Source organism: Falco naumanni, chromosome 1, assembly GCF_017639655.2.
Source record: "Falco naumanni isolate bFalNau1 chromosome 1, bFalNau1.pat, whole genome shotgun sequence".
Lineage (NCBI taxonomy): Eukaryota > Metazoa > Chordata > Aves > Falconiformes > Falconidae > Falco > Falco naumanni.
This window is the reverse complement of record NC_054054.1, coordinates 34,856,791-34,882,982: the sequence shown is the minus strand read 5'-3', so window position 1 is coordinate 34,882,982 and position 26,192 is coordinate 34,856,791. Positions and strand designations below refer to the sequence as shown.

Here is a 26,192-nt window from a genome sequence, read left to right as displayed (position 1 = left end):
CTAGTTGAACACACAATTATATGATATTGCACACGTATTTTATGATCCTGGAATTCCCTTTTGTAGTTCTGTAAGGAAAACATTGTGATTACAAGAAATCTTAGTTCACACATTTTTGTCAGCTGGTAGGCAAAAACAATGCTAACTTTGAAATCCTGATACAAAATCGTACCAAAAAAATCATGAAAACAAATACAACATAAAGTAGATGGGGATACTGATAGCTGACTGTTAGTCTTGTTAGTACATAATTTAAGCAGCTTTATAAAAAGGTTCTCTCTCTTTGCCTACATGGAAACCAGTTTTTATATTCCTCGCCCAAAGGAAAAACACTGTTGCTCCAAAACCATGATCCTAGTTTTTATGCTGTTCCATTTTGCTTCATTTCTGTAGAATATTGAATACCTCTCTAGAGAACTGAGATCAAAAAGCCTCAAGCACACAGGAGAGCTCTGGCAGCATAACAACTAACTGCACATCATCTGAGCCACTGTAAGCATTGGTTACTGAGTACTGTTAACACATCACAATAAATAAGGTCAATAAACTTAGCTTAAACAATGTGGAAAAGGCAACTTATTTCAACTAGGAACATGAGTAGACAACAGGAGTGCTCTGTTACGGTTGCTCAGCTGTTAGGTGCTTCCAGAATAAGCCATCAGAATTTGATCCCATTTCATTCCTAAACATATCAGCCATTTTTTAAAACAGTAAATAAACCAGGAGAGGTTAAAAGATCTAATATATAGCCATCCCAAAAGACACTGGAGTGGTGTAAACTGTCTATACCCTCACACACAGACCAGGCCACTTGCTAATTCTTCTGTAAATTTCCACCTGCAGAATGAAAATAATAGAACTAAATATGAGCATACACTTCTGTGCAAAAGTCAGACACCCTTTCTTAAGTCATAAATCAAAGTGGGTGTTGCTTATCTGGCTGATTTTCCACTGAAGCTTATTTAATAATGTTCATATTTTCTACCCTGCTGATTGATCTGAGGGGCAATAAACTTCCTGGTGACTGACGGTGGTAAGTAGCCAGTATGTTTAACATTTTCAACTGTTCCACACAGTCATTAAGGAACATCTGCCTAGGCACACTTGCTCCGCTTCAACATTTCTTTCCCTTGAAGGAAAAAACGGGTTCATAATTGTGTTTTATCAGCAATTAATTTTTCCTTGCAATGGCACTCTCTTCCTCTGTCAAGACAGTATCCAATCATACATACACAAAATTCTTGCTAGACTGCTTGATTTTTTGACTAACAATCTGCTTGACCAGAAATACTGGAATTTAAAACATGCTTCTTACAACAAGGCTCCCAAATTCTCAATATAATGTCAGATGAACCCCTAGGGAAAATGAGTTTGAGGGTATCTACTCTTAATAAAAATACTTCTTCATCGGTATCTCAAAATTTGTCTCTAAGAAGGAAGCAGAACTGTTTTGTGGCTTAGGTAGCTCTCTGATCACCAGGTAATGTCACCATCCTACTTATTCATATTAGGCTGCAGTCCAGAACAGCAAATTTGGTTTGAGCCCCACCAGCAGATGTTTGAAAAGAAGCTTGAATAGCACAGATATCAGCAGTATACCTAGTCTAGTCCTTGCCAGCCCTGCCCAAGCTGCCTTTTCAATGAAAGCTGATCCACTTTCCTCAACACTCATCTTCAGGAGTTCATTTGCATTTCTCAGCCTATCCCAAATAAAAAGGGCTGTTCTGAGAATCCATAAGCACATGAAAATCCTGTAATAGCCAAGGGATTTTAGAAATCTGTAGCTTGAGGCAGCAGGGAGTGACACCTGAAGTGTCTTATAAAAGTCACCATGCATTTTAAACTCCATGTTGTTGCTAAACAGATCAGAAATACAAAGAACCAGCAAGCACAAAACAGCATGTCAAGGGTCCAGCGCCTAATGGAAAAGTCTAAACTTAATTACTGGTACAGAGTTGTGCATACTGCTACAATCTTAAGAATACACTAACTTCAATTCCCTATTAATTTGAATGAACTACCTACCAACAGTGTGATTTGTAGAAGTGAATGACAAATACAGATGGCCATTCCCATTTGCAAGCACTGTTTCTGTTTTAATTGCTGTAAGTTCATAAATCAAAGCATAACTTATTTGGAAATAGCTGCAATGTTATTTGGAGCTCTCATCCAAACTCACTAATCTTACCAGAGCTTTTAAACTTTTTACCTGCACCATGGGAACAAAAAAATTCAGTTTGAACTTTTTAATATACTCCTTTTTTATTATATTTTTTCCAAACTGTAAGAAACTATGGACTAGGATATTGTTTATTAAGATTTATGTTAAGCATAATGTAGAGACTAGGCGCCAGATATCCAGGATGCCTCTTGTGAAAAATAAGATAACCACCAGATGTCCAGGATGCTGCTTGTAAAAGAGAAGATAACCGCCAGACAGAAACAAGACAGACGACCCCATATAAAGATATATGAGTAAGGGGTTAACACCTCCACTACTTCATAAACACGAAAGTAAAAAGTATAAAAAAGGACTGTTTAAACTGCTCAGGGCGGCAGTTGGCGGAGCGCAGACTCCCCTGCCGTCCAGCGCTGTCTTTGCTCATATTCTACTTGCTATAATTAATGAAATTTTAATTGGATTATGATCAATTGTGGTCTCAATTTATAACAATTTCTGGTGCCGTGACTCGGATAAGGAACAGTGGGCTTTGGTCCTCCGGGGGGGCGCCCCGCGGCATTTGGCGGCCCCGCGACCAACAGCTTACTCCAACCTTACCGACGAACCTAAATTCTAGAATAATGAGCAAAGGAGAAACCGGTAAAATCCCATAAAAATTCTGTGCACGGGAGTCCGGACGAAGACGCAGGACGCGTAAGTATATTGCGAATTTGTTCGCGGGTTTTGCCGTTCGGGCGGGATTGGGTTTCCTGGAATATAACGAGTGAGAGGTTCGATATACTGAACCAAGCGAGTGTGGACTCTTAAGTACTGCGTTTCCCATCTCCCGCGAGGGACTGGGCCAGGAACAAGGGGAGCGAGTGAGTGTATGTTTGTGGATATTCCAGAAGATGGGGGCGAAGGGCAGCAAGCCTTCGACTCCCATGGGAAGGGTACCCACTGTACCTAAGAATACCCCTTTGGCATATATCTTAGACAATTGGAAATATTTCCCTGGAACCCTAGGGAAAGATAAGCAGAAAATGATAGAATATTGTACTAAGATATGGGGAGGGAAGAAGATTTCTAAAAATGTCTTTTGGCCAGTCTATGGGTCAGAAGAAGATTGGGTAAGACAGCAATTAAACCTCTGGGTTAATAATAAAAAACCCCTTAACCCGGAGGAGAGTCAATATGCGGAAGTGTGGCTAGAAAGACCGGGAGCTAGACTTTACCCGCTGAATGAAATAAAAACTAAACAAAAGAAAAAGAAGGGAGAGTTAGACGAAACCCTTCTAACCCCCCCTCCTTACATTCCTCCTCCTGCTCCTGCAGAGGTCCCCAGAGCACCCACTCCCCCACCAGAGTCAGAACAAGAGTCTCCCCCTCTTCCTAAACGCGTAACTAGAAGTCAAAAAGGGGCAGCTCAGATGTACCCCCTAAGGGAAATGCCCATGGGGGGACCTCAACCTGTGATCGGATATATTTCTGTGCCTCTAAATTCAGCTGACCTACGAGATTTTAAAAGGACCGAGATGGGAAACTTAATTGAGGACCCACTCGGAGTGGCAGAAAGATTAAATCAATTTTTGGGACCAAATCTTTATACTTGGGATGAGATGCAATCTATCCTTGGTCAATTATTTACTACTGAGGAAAGAGATATGATTAGACGAGCAGGAATGAGACTGTGGGATGCTCAGCATGCCCAGGGACCCCAAGCAGATATTAAATGGCCACTTCAAAAACCTAATTGGGATAACCAGGATCCGGCGCATAGAACTCATATGCAGGACCTGAGAACTATAGTAATTCAGGGGATTAGAGAAGCAGTACCCCGTGGCCAGAATATCAATAAAGCATTTAATGAAATGCAAAAGAAAAATGAGAGCCCCACTGAGTGGCTGGAACGACTGAGGAAAGCCCTTCAGCTGTACTCTGGGGTAAATCCAGACGACCCTTTAGGGCAAGCACTCCTCAAAACTCAGTTTGTGGCAAAATCATGGGAAGATATCAGAAAGAAGATTGAAAAGTTAGAAGACTGGCAGAATAGAGGGTTGGATGAATTATTGAGGGAAGCTCAGAAAGTCTACGTAAGGCGGGAAGAAGAGAGCAGCAAGCGACAAATAAAAATGATAGTAGCAGCAGTCAGAGAGGATCACAAAGGGCGAACTGGTGAACACAGATCCGCTGGAACAAAACAAGGGAACGTAATAGTAAAAAAGGAACAGAGATATTGTTTCTACTGTGGAAAGAAGGGACATATAAAAAAGAATTGCAGAGAAAGGATCAGGGATGAGGAAATATTGAAAACGGAATAGGAGAGTCAGGGGCTTTATATTTTAGGGGACCGGAGTCATCATGAGCCCTTGATAAAATTAAAAATAGGACCCCATAAACAAGAGTTCACCTTTTTAGTAGACACTGGAGCTGAGAAATCAACTATTAAGCAAATACCTGAGGGATGTAAAGTTTCCCCTGAAAAAGTACAAGTAATTGGGACAAAAGGAGAACCCTTTAAAGTAAGCAAAATCAAAAATGTGGTATTCGAAACTGAAAATAAATTTGGAATGGGTGAACTCTTGCTCGTCCCTGAAGCAGAATTTAATCTGTTAGGACGAGATTTAATTGTTGAATTGCAATTAGAAATTAAAGTAAAAAATCAAGAGCTAACAGTATCTGCTTATCCTTTGACAGTGGATGATCAAAAACAAATTAACCCTGATGTCTGGTACTCTCCGGACACAATTAGTAGACTGGAAATCCCACCGATTAAAATCCAAATTTCCGAACCCCACATACCTGTGAGGGTAAAGCAATATCCCATATCCCTAGAAGGACGGAGGGGATTAAACCCAGAAATTAATCGATTGTTAGCACACGGAATCTTAGAGCCTTGTATGTCACCCTTTAACACTCCCATTCTGCCTGTAAAGAAACCAAATGGGAAATATCGGCTCGTACATGATTTAAGGGAAATAAACAAAAGGACTATCACCCGGTTCCCTGTAGTAGCAAATCCATACACCCTACTAAGCAAGCTAGGACCCCATAAATCCTGGTATAGTGTGGCAGATTTAAAGGATGCCTTTTGGGCCTGTCCACTGGCAGAAGAATGCCGTGATTATTTTGCCTTTGAATGGGAAGACATAGAGACAGGCCGTAGACAGCAATTAAGGTGGACCGTGCTCCCCCAAGGGTTCACTGAGTCCCCTAATCTGTTTGGACAGGCCCTGGAAGAGCTCTTAAAAGAATACCAGGTACAAACGGGAAACGTGCTGTTACAGTATGTAGATGATCTGCTTATAGCAGGAAATAATAAGGAGGATGTAAGAAAAGAAAGCATTCGACTCCTAAATTTTCTTGCACAAAAGGGCCTACGGGTATCACAAGAAAAGTTACAATTTGTGGAGGAAAAAGTGAAATATTTGGGGCATTATTTGTTTAACGGCAAGAAGATATTAGATCCAGAGCGCATTAAAGGAATTCTGGAATTACCTATGCCTGTCACTAAGAGGCAAATTCGGCAGGCATTAGGGCTATTTGGGTATTGTAGGCAATGGATAGAAAACTACAGCTTTAAAGTTAAATTCTTATATGAACAACTGTCTAAAGACAAAATACCCAAGTGGACCCCTCAGGATCAAGAGCAGTTTGCCAGTCTCAAAAGGGAGCTAAGTCAAGCACCGGTTTTAAGCCTCCCAGATTTAAAGCGGCCATTCCATTTATTCGTTAACATACATGAAGGAACGGCATTCGGAGTATTAACTCAGGAATGGGCTGGACAAAAGAAACCGGTGGCATACTTATCAAAGCTGTTAGACCCTGTGAGCAGGGGTTGGCCGAGTTGTTTACAAATTATTGTTGCTGCTGCCTTATTACTTGAAGAAACGAATCGTATTACCTTTAATGGAGAAGTTGTCCTATATGCACCTCATAATATAAGGGGGGTGCTTCAACAAAAAGCAGAAAAATGGCTTACAGATAGCCGACTGCTAAAGTATGAGGGAATACTCATAGAATCTCCAAAACTATCCCTAAGGACTATCAAAGCGGTTAACCCTGCAGAATTTTTATACCCAGGGGAAAGTACTGAGTTAGTACATAATTGTCTTCAAACAATTGAACAACAGACACGCATTAGACCAGACTTAGAAGAAGAAGAACTACAATGTGGAGAAGTACTATTTATAGATGGGTCATCACGAATAGTGGAAGGTAAACGATTGTCTGGATATGCCATCATTAAGTCAGAGAAAGGAGAATTTAAGACAATAGAATCGGGCCCCCTAAGTGCCAGCTGATCGGCTCAAGCCTGTGAGCTGTATGCATTGTGGAAAGCATTAGAGTCACTGAAGGGAAAGGATGGAACTATATATACAGACTCACGCTATGCGTACGGAGTAGTACACACTTTGGGGAAAATATGGGAGGAAAGAGGATTCGTTAACTCACAGGGAAAAGAACTAATACACCCAGAATTAATTCGACGAGTTCTGGGGGCATTAAAAATGCCAAATAAAATAGCAGTTGTACATATAAAGGGACACCAGCGAGGTACAAGTTACCAAGTTAGGGGAAATAATGCAGCTGATACAGAAGCAAAACGAGTGGCAGGCAATTATAGTACGATTTTAACTATACAACAAATACCTGTTAATAAAAATTTGAGCTTTGAGTCTATAGAAAAGGAAAAACTAGAACAAATGGGAGCTAAGGAACAGGATGGTAAGTACATATTGCCAGATGGGAGAGAAGTTTTACCAAAAGGTATAGCACTCGAAATATTTTCAAAAATACACAGTAAAACACACTGGGGAACCCAGGCGTTAGTTGATCATTTTAATCAACTGTTTGCCTGTATAGGTGTATACAATGTAGCAAAAGCAGTTACAGCAGCCTGTGAGACCTGTCAAAAAGTAAACCGAAACAACATGAGGCAAAAACCTCTTGGAGGACGTTCCCCAGCATACAGACCCTTTTCACACATGCAGGTGGATTTTACTGAATTACCTAGAGTAGGGCGTTACAAATATCTCTTAGTACTGGTAGATCATTTAACACATTATGTTGAGGCTTTTTCTACCTCCAGGACAACAGCTAACCAAGTTACTAAAGTGCTACTTGAACACATTATACCTCGATATGGAGTACCTGAAGTAATCGACTCAGACAGAGGAACACACTTTGTGTCAAAAATTGTTAGAGATCTAACAGAAAGCTTGGGTATTAAGTGGGAATACCATACGCCATGGCATCCACAAAGTTCGGGAAAAGTTGAAAGGATGAATGGGGAAATCAAAACTATTTAAACTAAATTAATGATAGAAACCAAATTATCGTGGATTAAGTGCCTACCCATGGCACTATTAATTCTCAGAACTAGACCCCGAGCGGATGTGGGAATATCAGCATTCGAAAAGGTGTATGGAATGCCCTATAGAATTGAAAGCCCACAAACAAATATTTTAATTCGAGACCGTACGATTAATGAATATGTTTTACAATTAGCAGAACATCGTAACAAGCTTTGGGAACGCGGACTGATTGTGCAACGACCTCCGTTGGACTTAAAAATTCACAATGTTAAACCTGGGGATTGGATATTGGTTAAAGTGTGGAAGGAAGAAACCCTAAAACCTAATTGGGAGGGACCTTACCCTGTTCTGCTCACCACAGAGACAGCCACCCGAACTGCAGAGCGCGGATGGACACATGCCAGTCGCGTTAAGGGACCAGTAAATCCTCCACAGTGGAAGATTGTCAGCTCACCTGGAGACACCAAGCTTGTGTTAAAACGCTAAGTAATGATACAAACTGTTTTTCCAGTATTTAGCAGATCTACCTTTTGGAATATAGTGCGTTTTAGGATTGATTTTTGCGTTAATAATATATTTGATTGTATATTATCTGTGGAAAATAGTTAAGTGTGGAAAAGGGGTATGCTAAATTTATGCCTGCTCAGTTTGTAACATCAACAAAAATTTTGTTATTTGAAAGCCACCTCAACTTCTGCCACCTATACCTCTGACGTGAGGGTCAGGTGTGAGAAACCTGACTGTGAGTGTTATCCATTTACATGTTTTAAGTGCAAAAAGTGTCAGGAAAAATGGTGGATACACTGTAAGAGGGGAACTCCTCCTCGAGGAGTTTGTAACTCTTGCCATAAAAGCGAGAGGCACCTAACTGATTGGGCCCTAAAACGATTTGGAAACAAATTTCCGGATTGGACTCCTGAACAGTGGTTCTATTTTGCATTCGGGATAAACCCTGAATATTATTGCTATCACCCTCAGGAAAGAGTACCATTTGTGATTGATACTGCCACAGTCCAATGTAGACGGGAAGTAAAAGCTGTAGGGTACAATGAACATATGGTAAAGGCCAAAGCTTGGCCTGCTTATGTTCACCGTTTAACCAAGTGCGAAAGGCATATTCCCACCAGGGACTCCTGCTGCCGAGAAGATGGCAACCCCCGTGGCTGGCTGCAACCCAGTCGACGGGCGAGGCAGAGGAGAACCTACCAGAGGAAAAAGCCTACAACCTGGAATGCGCAAGCGACCCTGGCTGAACTCCCCCGGGACTGGTAAGAGCCTAAAATTTAATAAAAAACAAACCCCTCTCACAGTACCCTTTTTCTTGTGCACCTTTAGCACATTAGTCTTACCCACAATGGCAGGAAATCCACACGAACCTATGGTATGGAAAATATATAACTTACAGGAGACACATGCAATTCAAAATATTACAACTCCAAAGACAGTAAAATTTACTGTACCATTAACTGCAATGATTATTGGAGGACGTAAAGATAGGGCAGATCCATGTAGAGCATATTATGTATGTCCTGCATCAAACCCTGGTAAAAGCTATTGTAATCAACCAGGTCAATACTTTTGTGGCTATTGGGGTTGTGAAACCTGGGCTTCTGATTGGACAAGTCCTGGAGACAGATATCTGAAATTTGAATGGGAGCCTAAAGGGTGTAAGCGGCCAAACATTGGGAAGGATGGACGTGTTTATGGACATTGTAATTCACCAGGATACTGCAGAAACATTAGTATCAAAGTAATGAATCCTACAGAAGACTCATGGTTAGGTGGAAAAATCTGGGGAATTAGGTTTTGGGACACAGGGCCAGATAGGGGGAGTATGTTTAAAATAATAAAAGAAAGACTTCCTCATAATCCTTTGCCAATAGGACCAAACCTGGTCCTGAATCCACCCACTTTCTCTGAAGAAAAGGTTGCCCCCGCAAGCGTCGCAACCACTTCTCCAAACTCTCTTTCGGAAACAACAAACACTGTGACTGAATTCTCCTTATCCAGGGATCTAAAGTTGTCAGAATCCAGAGACCCCTTATGGAATCTAATGCAAGCCTCTTATCGTGCCCTTAATGAAAGCAAACCAAAGTTAACTGAGGAATGCTGGCTATGTTATAATGTTAGACCACCATATTTTGAGGCAATTGGAAAACCAGGTAGGATTCAATGGTCTAATGGTTCAAACCCACGAGAATGCCCATGGGATGACCAGAGAAACCATACGCAAGGAATTACTATTCAATTAGTAACAGGTCAAGGAAAATGTATAGGTACAGTGCCCGAAAAGTATCAGCCTCTGTGCAACCGAACAGTCACTAACACCAATATAGAGAAACACAAGAATCAAAATGACAAATGGGCTATCCCGACACCAGGAGCTAAATGGGTTTGTTCAGACACTGGAGTAACGCCTTGCCTATCCCTAAATGTGTTTAACCAATCTCAGTTTTGCGTACAGGTGATTATTGTTCCCCGTCTGATCTATCACACCTCTGAGGAGGTGTTACGGCACTTTGAAGGAGACCTGAACAGACAAAAACGAGAGCCAATTACAGTGGTAACCCTAGCTACACTGCTGATAGCGGGCAGAGTTGGAGCAGGTACAGGCATAACCTCCCTAGTAAAAGGTCAGGAATTACAAAGTTTGCAGATGGCTGTAGATGAGGATTTAGCAAAAATAGAACAATCTATCCAAAATTTAGCCACTTCAGTAAAGTCTTTATCAGAAGTAGTGCTGCAAAATAGAAGAGGATTAGATCTATTGTTTTTAAAGGAAGGAGGGTTATGTGTAGCTCTCAATGAAGAATGTTGTTCTTTTGCTGACCATACGGGAGTAGTCCAGGACACCATGTCTGAACTCCGGAAAAGGTTAGATCAACGTAAGAAAGATCGTGAGGTGGGCAGGTCATGGTATGAAAACTGGTTTAATGTTTCACCTTGGCTAACTACTTTGTTGTCTGCTTTAGCAGGACCGCTTATTATGTTGATTCTGGGACTTATATTTGGGCCTTGTATATTACGCTATATTTTACACTTTATTAGAGAACGATTTGACATAGCTAAATTGCTTATTTTAACTATGAGGTCTAGGGCAAAATATAAGAGTGTATCTATTAATGAAGATGAAGATTGTTGCGAATGCGTTATGCCACGTGAAAATTGTGCCTATTGTAATTGTGAGGTATTACCTTGTGAGTGTTATGATAAATGTTGGGATTGTGGAAAAAGGTTTATTTGCAGTGCCGAGAATGAAAGTAGCGTCTAATAAACAATAATAGGATAAAAAGAAAAAGGGGGGATTGTAAGAAACTATGGACTAGGATATTGTTTATTAAGATTTATGTTAAGCATAATGTAGAGACTAGGCGCCAGATATCCAGGATGCCTCTTGTGAAAAATAAGATAACCGCCAGATGTCCAGGATGCTGCTTGTAAAAGAGAAGATAACCGCCAGACAGAAACAAGACAGACGACCCCATATAAAGATATATGAGTAAGGGGTTAACACCTCCACTACATCCAGGATGCTGCTTGTAAAAGAGAAGATAACCGCCAGACAGAAACAAGACAGACGACCCCATATAAAGATATATGAGTAAGGGGTTAACACCTCCACTACTTCATAAACACGAAAGTAAAAAGTATAAAAAAGGACTGTTTAAACTGCTCAGGGCGGCAGTTGGCGGAGCGCAGACTCCCCTGCCGTCCAGCGCTGTCTTTGCTCATATTCTACTTGCTATAATTAATAAAATTTTAATTGGATTATGATCAATTGTGATCTCAATTTATAACACAAACAAAATCTGGTTGTCCCACATATTCATTTAGTGCTGTGAGCTGAGGTTTTAAAACGCAAAACCTAAACCGTACAATTAATAATAAACCTCTGCCATATTTTCATTAGTGTACTTCAAATGTGGGCAGAAAGATGTCTAATGGTAAACAAGGATGGGGCCAATTCTGCCTTGAAATGCAAAGGCCACCTTACTTTTGAGGAAAGAGAGGGCAGAGAGCTGAACAGGGAGCCTGACTGAGCTTACAAATATGCTCATTGGCTTTGTTCATTGTAATAGCTTGATGTGGAAAACCAATGTATTTTCTACACATCAACAGTGAAAAAAAGTCAATCTTTGTAAGAAGGGCCAGGAATCTAAAAATACTGATAAATAGGGTACAAAAAACCTTGGTTTGCTGCCCAGAGCAAACAGAATGTTTCTAAAGGTTTGTATTTTTTTTTGCTACAGCCAAAATGGTGCAGAACACATAAATGTACCACTGAAGGTATAAAAACTTACTATATTGTACCTCTCTGAAAGCAGAAATAGCAGGACAGTAGAATGGGAGCAGCTTTCAGGACTCCTGGTCACCTATGGGGATTCCTGTACCAACTCATCTCTTACAATGTAATCAGCACTTCATGCAATGATGGAAACTCCACCACCTCACCCAGCTTAGTTCTGCTGTTGATGCCTTCATACACCCCTCCTTTGCCTTTGAGAGCAGGAGACCATTACTGGCCATGTAACAAAGGAACAGAATGTAAATCAAGCTCTGTATCCTACACCTAATTTAAACATCTTGAATTCATTTCTCCTGGCACAATGAGGAGTAGATGAGTAATTATATCATTATCTCCCCATCAATGAAAAATTAACATCACTGGGACAAGGAGTTGCAGCTGTGTAACAACAGACAGCAGTATTGCACACTAGGTTAGAAAAAGGAAACGAAAGCACTACAGGCAATTTAAAGTTAGGAGGGATTTTATTATAATTATCCTGACTGTAATATAGTCAAGAAAACAGTGAGTCAAAAGAAAGCTCTCAAAGTTCCCAGGCCAAAAACGATAACAAGTTTTCCATACAGCCATTACTCATCCAACCTGTCTCCGATTTTTCTTCTCAGATGCTTGCTGTTGGTACAGCGTTAGTCTACCCAGAATTTAGAATGGAAAACATATGATTAAAATTCCAATTCTGCCATGAGATCTCTGCAAGTCTAGTGTTATTGCAAAGAAAATTTGTTCTTATTATTGTGGCCATTTTGGAATGGCCACATTCCAAAACAGAATTACTTGCTTTTCAGAAGTACTTTTTTCAGCTTCAGGTATAAATCATTTTTATTTTGGATGACTGAAAAGCATTTGGAGGGGAAATTCTATTAAAAGTAAAGAAATCACCCACCCACATTTTAACAGTAGAAATTTAACCAAAGCTCTGAAAAAAACAGTGCAATGAAATTTTGACACGATCCTTTGCAAGGGGGTGATCTTCCCCCCCCCCCTTTTTTCTGCTGAAGTAGCAGAACTTTATTCCCCAACCCAAAGACAAACTTTATATACGTAATAAGAGTTTTCAGAAAGGAATGATATTTTTTGCCCCTCAAAATTTAGTTGAGATTAGAGAGACTTAAAAAAAAATCATTTATTCTGTAAAAAGGAAGGCACAGAAATCTCTACAGAAAATGAGTTTAGCTTGAGAGCTGAAAATTTTGAACACGTGTTTCTTTGCACAGATCTCAATATGCTCTGTCTGCTGTTGAGAAACAGATAACAAGAAAGGGAGCTGGGGATTCCCCAACTCTTGTTACTGTGAAGTATAAGCTATCAATTAAGAGATCCACCTATAGCTTTTCTACTAGAAAAGGTAATACTGTGGGGTTTTTTTTATACTTACAAATTTTACTTAGTGTGCTAAAGCGATAAAAGACTTTTTGTCCCCAAGTGACTAGCAGACAGAAATCAAGGGACCACCTTAGCACATCTTAATGTAATTTGCAGTCAACTTTCATGTGATTGAGCAATCAGGAATGTTATCAATAAACAGAAAGTGCTTATCTTTAAGTAGTTTTACAGCCCTCATTCCTCAAACATATCTGTGTTCAAAACAATAACAAAAATTGATTTGTGTAGGTTTTCTTAAATTACTACAGAATAAAAATGTACCTTGAAGAGTAAGATGTGCATTCATGGGCAAAAAGTAAGGATCACAATCAAAGCACTGGTAAAGTAAATATTGATATAGTACAGTAGGTATAATACAGCAAGTATATGTGTAAGTTTAGGTAGCACTTGCGTATATATTCACACACATAATGTACATTATCACATACAGTCATCATCAAATGAGAATAATGGCACTGTAATTAGTAACCCATTCTACGTTTAACATCATAATGACTGCCTATTGTTTCACCTGCATTTTGAGTCAGTGGTTTTTCATTGTCAGCGTTTTTTCATTGCTAAAATGTCTAAACCAATTGCAGTGAGGTTACAGAGCATGTAAAAGCTGGATGAGTAAAGAAGGGTAGGAAATAGGTTTTTCTCACTGACAAAGATGCAACAAAAAATAGCTTAAAAGAACTCCCACCGCCTACAAATTTTCTCTTATTTCTTAATATGGTGTGGAAATTGTTCAAAACATTTCATAGTGTAGCTCAGTATTGACTAAAAGTTCAAGTACAATATACTACGTAATTTAGTCCTGTCTCTCCTCCAACTCCTGTCTTTTACGAATGTCATTTAAAGCATCTCTACTTATGCACATCAGGAACAATTAAGTGCAAGACAACAAGTAATACTGTACTTTAGTACCACAATTCGGGTGCAGCTTTACAACAATATTACTCGAGAACCTATAAAATGCAAATTAATTGCCAGCTTTGTCATTCAATAAAAAAAGCTGATACCTTCAATCCCTCCGCGCAGCACACAGAGAGACCCTGTTCGCAGAGCTTGAGTTCTCGCATGCTAATTAGAGCAATTAAGTGCGAGATGTCGACGGCCAGCCACAAAAGCAACCCGCTACGGTTAGTCCGTAGCACCCGCGGGGAAATTGTTAGGAAGTTTGAGCACACCGATGTTTTCAACAACCCCCTTACGAGAGAGGACCGGTTTCCCTTCCCTCCTCTTAGGCAGGGGCCATCGCAGGCAGCTCCGAATCAGCCCCGCCACCCCGGCGAAAGGAACCTCACCTCCCTGGGAAGGTTGCAACAGCGACTTACCTTAGTGAGCTGGGCAATCTTCTTGCACATTTTCACGTGCATTTCCCAATTGCATTCCTCTGCCGAGCTACTGCGAGCTGCTTTAGATCCATTGCAAGTCCCGGGCTGATGAATCTTGTTTATGCCAGAGGCCATCAGGCTTGAATTTTAATCAGGTCTGTCTGTACGCGCCGGGTAGTGAGATCCTGTCCCTGCTGCTGGCCTCCCCCGGCGCGCTGCATGCGCTCAAACCCCCACAGCGCCGGAGGAACTTCAGCCCCAAACAGGGCAGCCTCCAGCCACCGCTGCTCTCCCTTTCTGTGCAGATGTCCCGATCCTTCAGCAAAACACCCAGGCGAGAAGGCAGAGAACAGCATGTGCAAACATCCTGCTTGGTTGTTTGTTTTTTTTTTCCCTCCCCTTCTCTTCAAATGGTTGAGCTTCCGCCAGGAGAAGATGCCAGCGGCTGGATGCTACACATTCCCCATAGGAGACACTGAGCCAGCCATACAGGCAGCATCACAGACGTTGCTGGGGATCTGTTACAGAGATCGTCTGACTATTAAATCATGTTGCCTTCCTGAGCTGCCAAAGGATTGCAGAGGTCGTTATAGAAGATGGTGTTGGCATCTTTCATAATCTCAGTTAATTTTGCGATCCTCCCTAACTCCGGATACACCAATAAAGTGATGAAGAAAACCTTGTTCAGTTTTTGGTGCTGTCCTGAAAGCTGAATGGAGTTCTTCCAGCTATGAGGCACACTTGAGCACTGCTGAGCCCAGGAGCCATGTCCTGAATCTGGTCCACTTGGCTTATCCAAAGAGACTGGTCAGTTCCCCTCCCTTACACGAAAGGCATTGGAAAGGTGCCAGAAGAAAACTGACACTATCACAGGTCATTTTTTTTCATCTGCAAGCCTTCCCTCTCTTCAAAGAGACCAGGCTTGTGCATGTAAAAATAAATAAGAGGACAGAAAAATTAGGGGAAAGGGCATAAAGACAGCTATCAAGACAATGTGGTTTTTAAAAAAGAATTTTTCTGTAAAATGTTATGCAAAAGGAAAACAGTGGACACGTTTAAACAAGTCTAGAATAAAGGAAAGGAGAAGGCAGCAAAGTAGGGTGAAGTCAGAGGTGCAGAAAAGGGAGGAAGAACAGGGAAGAGAAGCTGAAAGCTGCGCAACACCCCTTTGATATACTTTGATTTGTACTGCAGCTAGTACAAGAGACCCCATGGTGGTACAAGAGGGCCCCACTCTGCTTGTGCTGGCTTGTAGCCGGCCAGAGGGGACATGAGGCTGCTTCCCCCCGCCCTATGCAGGTAAGGTAGCTTCCCATCACACCTCCTGGCAGTGCTTTCCATTTGTCTTGGGCAAGAAGTTTCCACTTGCTAGTGGTAGGTTTGAAAAAGGGCTTCCTCAGGACTATCAGAAATGGGAAGGAGGATTATCCAGTGACAACTAAGGGTAAGGCAAAAGGAAAAGGGAAAATCCTCAGTGAGAAAGGGAAATCCTTGGTGAGGGCAAAAAGACACAAAGCACCGTTAAGAACAGACTCTCTAAGAGAAGAAGAATGCCTTCAGGCAGTGGGGAGAAGTAGAAGTGAGAAGATACACAAAGAGAAGGCATAAGAAGATAAGACCTTGGGACAGAGAAACCAAACCCTGTAATTGCTAGGAGAAAAGGAGGGACTTTAAATGTGCAGAGACAGAAAGAATCTTCACTCCAGGAGTGAAAGGCAATGAACACTGACAGAGAAACGAAGCATGGGAGAAGGGAAAGGGCAGAAAGGAAAACAAAGATGATCACAGCTGTTAGGAGATGCTAAGCAGAGAATAGTTGAGTTCAGACAGAACATTAAGAAAAAGTAAGAAAAGAGCCTTGCACCCAGGAGTGACTAAGTACGGTTTCCTCATCCGCTGTCGTTAATGTCAAAGATGCTGCTGTCTGTGACTGAAACTTTTTCTATGGCTAGGGCATAAGGACGTGCCATTGTCAACTGTCTGGTATCTAATAAGGCATGTACTCACACTAACTTAGTTGATATGGCTATAACATCTCCTCTATGCAGTCATCAATTTGAGAAAAAAGTGTAGGAACTTAATTATATGTACATTTTTGATAAAATTGACAAGCTTATTAGGACAATCAAGAGACCACAAAGGGCAAAAGCAATTTCCTAGCACATTTTTCCCCCAAAAAAGAAAAAAACTTAGTGAAAATAGAAAGCAAATTAAGAAAAATGTGATGTGTGGCATTCCTCAGGTCAGTACTAGGACTGGTGCTGTTTAACATCTGTGTTGGTGATGGGGCAGTGGGACTAAGCGCACCCTCAGCAAGTTTGCTGACTATACCAAGCTGTGTGGTGCAGTCAACACACTAGAGGGAAGGGATGCCATCCAGAGGGGCCTTGACAGGCTTGAGAGGTGGGCCCATGCACACCTCATAATGTTCAACAAGGCCAAGTGCAAGGTTCTGCACCTGGGTCAGGACAATCCCAAGCACAAATACAGGCTGGGCAGAGAATGGATTGAGATCCACCCTGAAGAAAAAGACTTGGGGTGCTGATGGATGAGAAGCTCAACATGACCCAGTAATGCGTGCCTGCAGCCCAGAAAGTCAACCATATCCTGGGCTGCATCAAAAGAAGCCCGGCCACCAGACTAAGGGAGGTGATTCTCACCCTCCACTCTCATGAGACCCCTACCTGGAGTGCTGCGTTCAGCTCTGGGCCCCCAGCAGAAGGTCATGGACCTGTTGGACCAAGTCCAGAGGAGGGCCACAAAGATGATCAGAGGGCTGGAGCACCTGTGCTATGAAGAGAGGCTGAGAGAGTTGGGGTTGTTCAGCCTGAAGACAAGAAGGCTCTGGGGAGACAGCAGTTTTCCAGTACCTAAAAGGGGCCTACCAGAAAGCTGGAGAGGGGCTTTTTACAAGGGCCCGTAGTGATAGGACAAGGGGTACTGGCTTTAAAGTAAAAGAGGTACATTTAAATTAGGTATTAGGAAGAAATTCTTCACTGTGAGGGTGGTGAGACACTGGCACAGGTTGCCCAGAGAAGCTGTGGATGCCCCATCCCTGGAAGTGTTCAAGGCCAGGCTGGATGGGGCTTTGAGCAGCCTGGTCTAGTGGAAGGTGCCCCTGCCCATGGTAGGAGGGTTGGAACTAGATGATCTTTTAAGTCCTTTCCAAACCAAACCGCTCTATAATTCCATGAAAACTGCAAAAGGTTTTACAACTACTTACAATAAGTTACCTGTGTTATTGCGCTACTAGACAGATGGTAACATTCGTACTTTTTCTACTGAACAGCAGAGGACACACTGCACCCGAATGCATGGCTGGACAGAGACTTGACACTTAGATAAGCACAGTGAGAGCAGAGGAGCACAGACCTTCAGGTACACTGGGAAGGGAATAAACCACTGTGGTATTTTGAAGCAGGCTGTGTATGTACTTTGGGGGTTAGAAGGAAAAACTTGAGGCTTTGGTACAAGATGGTGTTTTAGAAAAACATAATTTGTCACTGGTAAAGTATTCTGAGTCCACAGAAGACGTAACACTCGAAAAGCTTCAGTCAGTTATCATGTACCAGAAAATGCAACTACAGAACAAATTCATAGGTGACTCAAGTCAATTAGCTCCACTACTCAAAAAAACCCACTTTGTTTCAATAACAGGATTTCACTAGATAATGCCAGAGCTTTTCAACAAGAATTTCACCTATTTTTTTCTTCTAATTGATCTAGACAGCACCTATAGACAAAGCAGCAAAGCAAGGATGTCACAAAGCATAATTCAAGTGTGTACTATACATATGTGGGTTTTGTGAGAACCCCATGGAACACATAAGTAGATTACAGAATGTTCATGAACTTGGGGAAGTATATGGCACACAGTTTAAATAAAATTTCAAGTCTCAACAGAAAACACATACACACACTTCTGCTTGAATTATTATGGAAGCATTCATTTTAAGTAAATTATGAGAAGAAGGTCACTACAGTCTTTGTAAGTCTATGAGTAACTACACATGTTTGTACCTTTACTGCTCAGACTCATTAACTGATTTCCTTTTTATCATAAAACCCAAATCATCTATGAGTAAAAGACTATAAGCCTTGCATTTTTGGTACCTCCTGCTTGTTGAATACACAGACTGTATAGCTTCGATTTTCAGACTAGCTACTATAAATTCTAAGACATAAAGAAGATATTTCCGTCGCAAATATTTAATATATAAATTTGCACCTTTGTTTAACATACTACAAACAGCTTTCCCAAAACCCAATTAATACAGAACCCAATTCTTCCACTCTTTGTCTGAATACCAGTACTACTGAAGTCAGTGTGATTTATTTTTTAATACATGAGGACACAGTTAAACTGATCCCCCACATTACACTCTACTGCTGTTCTGCAGTCCAATAAAATTTGTACTTGAGAATGGTAGAATAATACAGCTAGTCATTAATTGTCGTGTTATGTTTCAAATGACAAAGCCATATAAAAAAATGGATTTAAAACTTCTAAAGTTAGTGTCTCAACAAATGAAGCTGCAACCCTAAGTGAGATTCTAATTTAATTCATAAATCACTATCCTCATTATTGATCTCCACTTAAATTCATTTGGGTCTCTGAGTAGCTTTTTGACGCAGAATACAGAATTCAGGGACTGTTCCTTCCTTCTTATAAGAAAAGAAAAAAAAGGGAAGTAAGGATAGAGGTCAGAAGACTCACAAGAAGAGCTATCCTACTTCAAATAAAGCTTGTTTGGGGATTGAATGTAAGAAAAAGAACAAGTATAAAGTGGTTCTGCTACTGGTACCTCTTGGATAATTATATATATATATAGTATTATATAGAACTACTTTATAATTTCTACTTCTTCCCACCTCATAAAGCAAACAGGATTTGACAGTCCAATTCAAAAACCACCGGAAGTGATACTGATTGCCTTATTGACTGAAAACAGTAACTTTAAAAAAATGTATATACAATCTTATAACCAATTTACATACACACATTTTGGAGGAATGTGGTGAACAGAACCTCTGACTACTACTGCATAATGATGGCCCGATTATGGATGAAATACTATTCTGCTTATGTTTTTAATACAGAAACTGGAACCAACCAGATGCATCTGTTATAAAGGCCACTGAACACAAGAGGACAGCAACAACTTCCCTTTTAAAACCTGTTTTTTACCCAGTGACCTACATCTAAAATTACAACAAAGTAACCAGTATGGCAGCAAGTTTGACTTACCCTGTGGCACTCCATCTTTGCCAACACAACAGGATTAACAAAGGGAAGAGAAAGGACCTAGAACAGTGAGTCAGAAGCAGAGAGAGACAACCAGACATAGACCATAGCAGGTAAGGTCAGCATTTCAAAGGACAAGGAAAAAAGCTTGAATTATTAGAGCACACTTCCCTCCAGAGCCTGGAGCACCAGCCAAGGTTCTGACTTTCATCGGTCCTTTGTTTTTTCTGATAGAACTGTGCAACGCACCAGCCACAACCTCTGGGCCTGTGCTACTGGTGAGGCCCTTGGCCTCCCAGTCAGTCCTTGTAGCCATTCCTCAGAAAGTAGCTAGCCTTTACTGAGCTCTGAGAGTTAGCTCAGAAAAGGACCTAAGGCCCAAAGCTGAGCTGAAACCAGGTTCCTGGGCTCACGGGCAAGGGGTGTGGCAAGGGGTGTGGCTGGAGGCCCCAGGTGTGGCTGGTCAGGGGCCATTAAGGCTAATTAATACAGTCAAGGCCCTGAAACGTAACTTGTAAAAAATAGACAGCAAACAACTCTTATCAGTTGAACAAAGTATCTGGTATCACAGGGAGACATACTTTATGTGGAGCAATGTCTAAATGGCCAACATTTGTGATCCTACTTCAGCATGTTATATACCACCTACACATGAAATACCAATATGCTGGGATACTGGAAATCTGGATCTGTATGGCTAGACTTCAGTTTTCCACAACAAAAGCCTGATTTCTATTTCTACCTAGAAATACAAAGCCTAGCAGAATTATTTAAAGCAGACTGGAAGAAATAAACCTTACATCCTAGATGAAACCCATCATAAGGGACTGCAAGGTATACACCAGGGAAAATCCTCATCTGTAGATCTGAGATGCAGGCAGGCACAAATGGGCTGCCAAACATATGTGAATCAAAAATAATCCAGTTTGCATTATTAGTTTCACTTAAAATAAAAATCCTGTGTTTTTAAAGCCACAAGAATCACAAAGTTTTACCTGCTCTTCTCTTCCCATTTCCATCCTTTTCTCCACAGACTCCTGCAGCAGAAAAAAACTACATGAAGCTAATTGTACAATAAAAGTATCTTAAACATAAAGATGGTTACACATTATATTCCCCTAGAAAGCATAACCTTACAAAAAACTCAATGAGGATTTGCTGTTGATTATAGTTTTTTGTAGAGTGACTATTTCTCCAACATAAAATAAAAACTTTCAGAAATAAAGTTTACATATAAGTTTCTTTGTTACTATTGTACTTGTGCATATAGAATCTCTTTCCTGCTTTCTAGAAGCATAGGCCAGATCTGTATGTTTTAAACGTTAATACAAAATACAAATGACTCACCTTTAGAAAAAGCAGGTATCCGTTTTAAACACACACAAATGTATGGTACTACAATATGTCAGGGAAAAAACTGCCATGTGTATAAATGATTTTTAAATTTATTCTTATCTATAGAACACTTTTTCTCTTGCTGTTTCCGTCCATTCTTCACATACAGCCTTGTTCCATAATCCTTGGCACTACTGTAAAGCGAAAATAATTCCATTACTTCGTTGATAAAATCTGCTTCTTAAAGAAAACACTGGGAGAACTCAGATCTGGAACAAGACTGACCCCTAGTGCTTATTTATTTTATTTGTTAGGTGGGTTTTTTTCTTAGCCAAAAATTACCCTTCTTCAGGACAGGTTCTGCATACTGGACCAACTGTCATTTGTTGGTATGTCACCTGTCCTTACTGAGTAACTCATCATTCGAGGTAATCAGACTTTTTTTAAGCTTATATATACCTTAACTTCCGAGAGTCTGCAATCAACTACTTCTGTTCGCATTTTTTAATGCCTTCTGTAGCTCTGTAATTAATACATGCTCAGATTTTTTCCCCTCAGCTACTCATTCCCTGCCCCTGCCTTCCTTGTCATTAGTATCAGTCCCTGTCTTAACAGTATGTTCTGTAACCTGTAACATGTCTCTGGAGCTTGAGCTTAATTATCTTTCCTGTTTTTAATGAGATACAGAATTTACTACTATTCTCAAGTTAAAGGATTTCTGGGAAAACATCAGCTTCACAACAAACACTTGAAATGCTTGATTTTGGGAAAATTTCCACTAGTAAAATATTCCATCCAAAAGGAACGCAAATATGTGTTCCAACAAGTCAGTTATCCATGCTATCTATCTTGGCAATCCTCCTTACAGCCGATAAAAGAGAGAAGTATGTTTCAATAAGAAACACACGTCTGCAAGTTGGATTCAGCATAGGTAGTCCACCGAGAGAACCAAGTAATAGCAACTTAACTGGTTACCTACTGAACTTAACCCCCGTTGTTACCTAAATATTTATAATAGGCAAAACCGATCGTTACAATAGGCAAACATATCTTGCTTCAGCTACAGTAGCTGAGCAATTTTTGTCTCATTGGATGGCCGTTCGCTAAAGGGCTATCGTTACTTTTCGACGCAGGCCGAGCTTTCTTCATTTGGTACCCCTAGTGCTTCCGGTGTAAGGCTCCCATTACAAAACGCAACTATACACATTTTTCCAGATGATCACGTCCAGAGGGGCCTTTGGGAGAGTGGCTGAGGGCTGCACCAGTTTGTCAGGTTTATTCAACTATTCTGCACCAACATACGTTCTGGAAATCCTCTTACCCGACGCTTCATCTCAGCCGCAGCACAGCTGCTACCCAGCCTGCTTTGAAACAGCCGCTCCCACCGTCAGCGCCCGCCAAGAAGGCGCAGCCGAAGGCGGCCGCAGCGCCGCACCGCCCCAGCCGCTCCCCTCTCCCCCCCAGCCCGCCCCAGAAGATGGCGGCGGGCGCGCGCTCCCCGACTAACGGCCGCTCCGCCAGGCCGCCCGCCGTTGCACGCCCCCTCGGCCACACGGCGCGGCGCTGCGCGGCACAGCCCCGGCCCGGCCCCGCCCTGCCTCCGGCGCGCGCAGACGAGCACGCGCCTCCCCGGCCGCCCACTGAGCTTCTCGCGAGATTAGGAGCGGTACTCGCGCCGGGTTTGAAGCTGGGGGCGCGGGCGCCGCTACCGTTGCTGGTGCGTGCGCGGCGCCGGTCTCCGGTGGCGGCCTAGCGGCTGGAGCAGGAGGTGAGGAGCGGCTGGGCCGGGCCGTTGGTCGGGACCCTCGGTCCGCAGCCTCGGTCCGCTTGCGGTGGGCGCTCCTTGCGCCGTTAGGAGCGGCCTTGCCGTTGCGGGGCCTGCGCGGGTAGAGCAGCTCTCTGCCTTCCTGGAGCCGCGCTGCGCTAAGGGAGCCCGGGGCAAGGGAATCGCTCCGTGACCGTCTCCTTTCTCTGCAGCCATGGGCGCGGAAAAGAAGCTTCTGCAAATCAACGAAGCGTTTCAGCTGGCCCAGAAGCCGTATCAGAACCGTGAGAAACTTGTTGTGGCATTGAAGAGCACCTACGATCAGGTATGCCTGCCCTCGGGCGTGCCGGCGGCTGGGCGGAGCGGTGACCTGTCGGGCTGAAGGAAAAAGCTGCTTTGCTTCTCCGTCAGGGGGCAGGGACCCTTGTCGGCCGCCTTTCCCCTAAAACAAGCATTGCGGCCAGTATGCCTAAGAAGAGCCCTAAGAATTAAAAAAAAAAAAACCCAAATAACGCAAAACAAGCCACATACTAAACTGTTGTACACAGTTGTCTCCTGCGAAGATGGCTGTGAGAGCCGCCCACGGCAGGTATTGTTATTTATCAATGATGTTGCTGAGAGGTATTTGGATACCCGAGTAGTAGGTGTGACACAGGGTAATAATGGACTGGGGTGTCGTTGAATGAGTATTGCCGTTCTGAAACCTGTTAGCAGGTAAACCTCAACTCCAGAATGGAGCTCGGGGTCCAGACATATGCCTGCTGTGGAGTTAAAGCAAAATAGCAAAGAGGGCCGTAAGCGGGTGTGCCCTAACTGCTGGCTTTGGCGCTTAAAAAATTTAAATGGAAGCTGTCAATTATAAACCCGTTTATTTTATTTTTCTCTGATACTGCTTTTGAAAGATGAACTGGGTAGTTACCTTCTGTTGTGGTTTCATATTTTTTTTTGTTTGTTTTCAGTCGAAAGACAAGGAAGATTTTAATGAAAAATTCATTCATTTCCTTAAGTATGCTATGATAATCTACAGACGGGAACCAGCAGTGGAACAAGTGATCGATTTTGTGGCTAAATTTGTTACTTCATTTTATCAAATGGAGGAAGGGGACGGTAGTGAGGAGGCAGAAGAAGATAATTTACTTCTGAATTATGTGTTTGACTTTCTGCTTGAGGTATAGTAACGCTTATTATTAAATCTTTAACATAACAAATGGAAACTTAATGCAGTGGGGGAAAAAACTTGCTGGCACTTGAGATGTCACCTACAAACTAGAACTAAAAAACTGAAAGCAAGGCAAAGCTAGTGCTTTTGAGTAACCTCTCCTCCCTGGATAACCCAAAAACTGGATTTCAAAAGTTAGGGCCATGAGAAAATAAGAACGGTTTTCTTATTTTGTTGTTAGATGTGTCATGACAGGCCTTATTATAGGTGCATCATTAAGTGTGAAATTGTGTATGTGTTATGGAAATGGAATTATACTGTTGCTTTGGTAAGTATAAGTAAAAATATTGAAATATCTTTCATACAAGTATGGTTGGAATACGTATTATTCCTTTCTGCTTATTGCAAGTTTTTATGTAGAGAGATCAACAGTTCCAACTGCATGCAAACACAAATACTGTCATATTTTCTTAAACTAGTGTTTTGACGTGGAAAAACTATTGATCAGACCAAGATCGCTAGTCATCATTGCTAATATTTTTTTTTCCTAATAATGTTTTATTGAGACAGAGCAGTATATTAGCTCATGTACTGTAGTCTGTATTGAGTGGTATGCATGTTTCTTTTGTGAATTGCTAATTATGTAAAGTGCCACTGATACAGGTGATGGATCATAATTGTTTTCTAGTTCTGTGACTTTTTAATCTTATTAAAAATAAATAGGAAAAGCTTTTGAAATACAGAAGTGCATCTTTCATGTGCTGTATAGAATATTAACTACTTGCATGTGCATATTGTTGGAAATAAGAAATGTGTGATTATGAGTACTAACTTTTTTTTTTCTTCCCTAAGTCTCACAGTGCAAACAGCCATGCGGTTAGGTTTCGAACGTGTCAACTTGTTAATAAGATTTTGGGCAATATGCCAGAAAATGCCCAGATTGATGATGACTTATTTGATAAAATTAACAAAGCTATGCTGATTAGACTTAAAGATAAATTTTCAAGTGTTAGAATTCAAGCTGCCTTGGCCCTGTCAAGACTTCAAGATCCTAAGGATGAAAACTGCCCTGTTGTTAATAGTAAGTACTACTGGGATTTTTCCTTTGTTTAAGAACACTTGTTGATTTACATTACTTTGAAACATTTTAAAGCATTTTTTTAAGTAAACAAATCTTATAGGGTATTCTTGTAATAATTTGTAAAATGCGCAGCTCTCTGCTGGAGGAGGTTGTAGATGCAAGAGTTGTGTGTGTTCGAGGGGAAAAGACAGAGCAGCTTGAAGGAGAGATCCACTGTGGATTAGATGACAGACAAACCATATTGGGCTCAGGCTCTTCTGTGAACTGAATGTAGCTGTAGAGATAATACAAAAACTAATTTTGTCTGAAGTTGTGGCTGTTTGCCCCATGAGAGGCTAACTGGTAACTGACATTGCTTACCTATGCTTTTTTAGTTGCTTTTTTTGTGTGTGTGTGTGAATCTGGTCTCATGTATGGATCGCTTCCTTTAAGAGATCACCACCACTGGAACCCAGGTTTCTTAATGCTGTTTTTGTGTGTCTGTGTGTTTCTTTTTCTTCACTTAAGCCTCTACTTCCATTGCCTTAAGGTAGAGGGACTGTAGGTTTGTACCAACACAGTTGTTATGTAAATTGTGCCCCGATTAAACTTTGCTATTGTTTTTTGTGAAGAGTAAGTTTGTTAGTTGGGGTTTTTTTGTTATTAAGGTATCTTTTCTGAAGTGGTATTTTCTAAGTGTTTGTTTGCAAGTTGCTTATTTAGGAGCTCACAAATTTCATAGTCAATCATCTCACAGAGCAAGATTAATTTCAGTGTTCTCTGAGTAAATTACTTTTGTCATTGCTTTCAATGTTAAAGAATGGTCAAGAATATAACAAAAAGCATTATGTGAGAGTTGTACTGTTAGAGTTTATTAGACTTAATGGATATTGAAGTTTTCCACTCACAGGAAAATTTGAGGATCCACCTCAAAGGTAAATGAGGATGTATAGCTAGTGACTAGAGGCCAATAAGTAGCCAACATTTGGAAGCATGGTGGGATTATTTTTTTTTGTTGTCCCGTAAATTAAAAAGTGGGGTTTTTTTGTAAGTGGGATCTAGAATAGCAATTTTCGGAGTTAGTAACTGGAGATCCTACTTATGACTGCAAATATTATTTTCATAGATTAATTCCTTTTGA

At 41.3% G+C, this 26,192-nt stretch overlaps 2 protein-coding genes across 8 annotated transcripts in view; one reads left to right on the top strand and one right to left on the bottom strand.

Moving 5' to 3' along the window:
* Positions 1-22,507, bottom strand: part of FAM184B (family with sequence similarity 184 member B) — a 60,705-nt gene extending 38,198 nt beyond the window's left edge. For 3 of the 6 annotated variants that reach the window (XR_005827179.1, XM_040588709.1, XM_040588747.1), the window contains exon 1: positions 14,488-15,730. Coding sequence is in view for 5 of the 6 variants with exons in the window: in XM_040588709.1 (XP_040444643.1) it covers positions 14,488-14,622 (135 nt within the window). In the remaining variant the exon portion in view is untranslated. Of the gene's footprint in view, positions 1-14,487; positions 15,731-20,727; positions 20,770-21,079; positions 21,262-22,388 lie in introns of those variants that run through there. The other 3 variants (XM_040588738.1, XM_040588727.1, XM_040588717.1) reach the window with 3 other exon arrangements.
* A 226-nt stretch (positions 22,508-22,733) lies between these two features.
* The window catches only part of NCAPG (non-SMC condensin I complex subunit G), a 30,302-nt gene continuing 26,843 nt past the window's right edge, over positions 22,734-26,192 (top strand). Inside the window, exons 1-4 of one of the 2 annotated variants that reach the window (XM_040588690.1) lie at positions 22,734-22,835; positions 23,045-23,157; positions 23,792-24,001; positions 24,844-25,072. In XM_040588690.1, the coding sequence (XP_040444624.1) occupies positions 23,047-23,157; positions 23,792-24,001; positions 24,844-25,072 (550 nt within the window). In that variant the 5' untranslated portion in view covers positions 22,734-22,835; positions 23,045-23,046. Of the gene's footprint in view, positions 22,836-23,044; positions 23,158-23,182; positions 23,422-23,791; positions 24,002-24,843; positions 25,073-26,192 lie in introns of those variants that run through there. The other variant, XM_040588698.1, reaches the window with a different exon arrangement.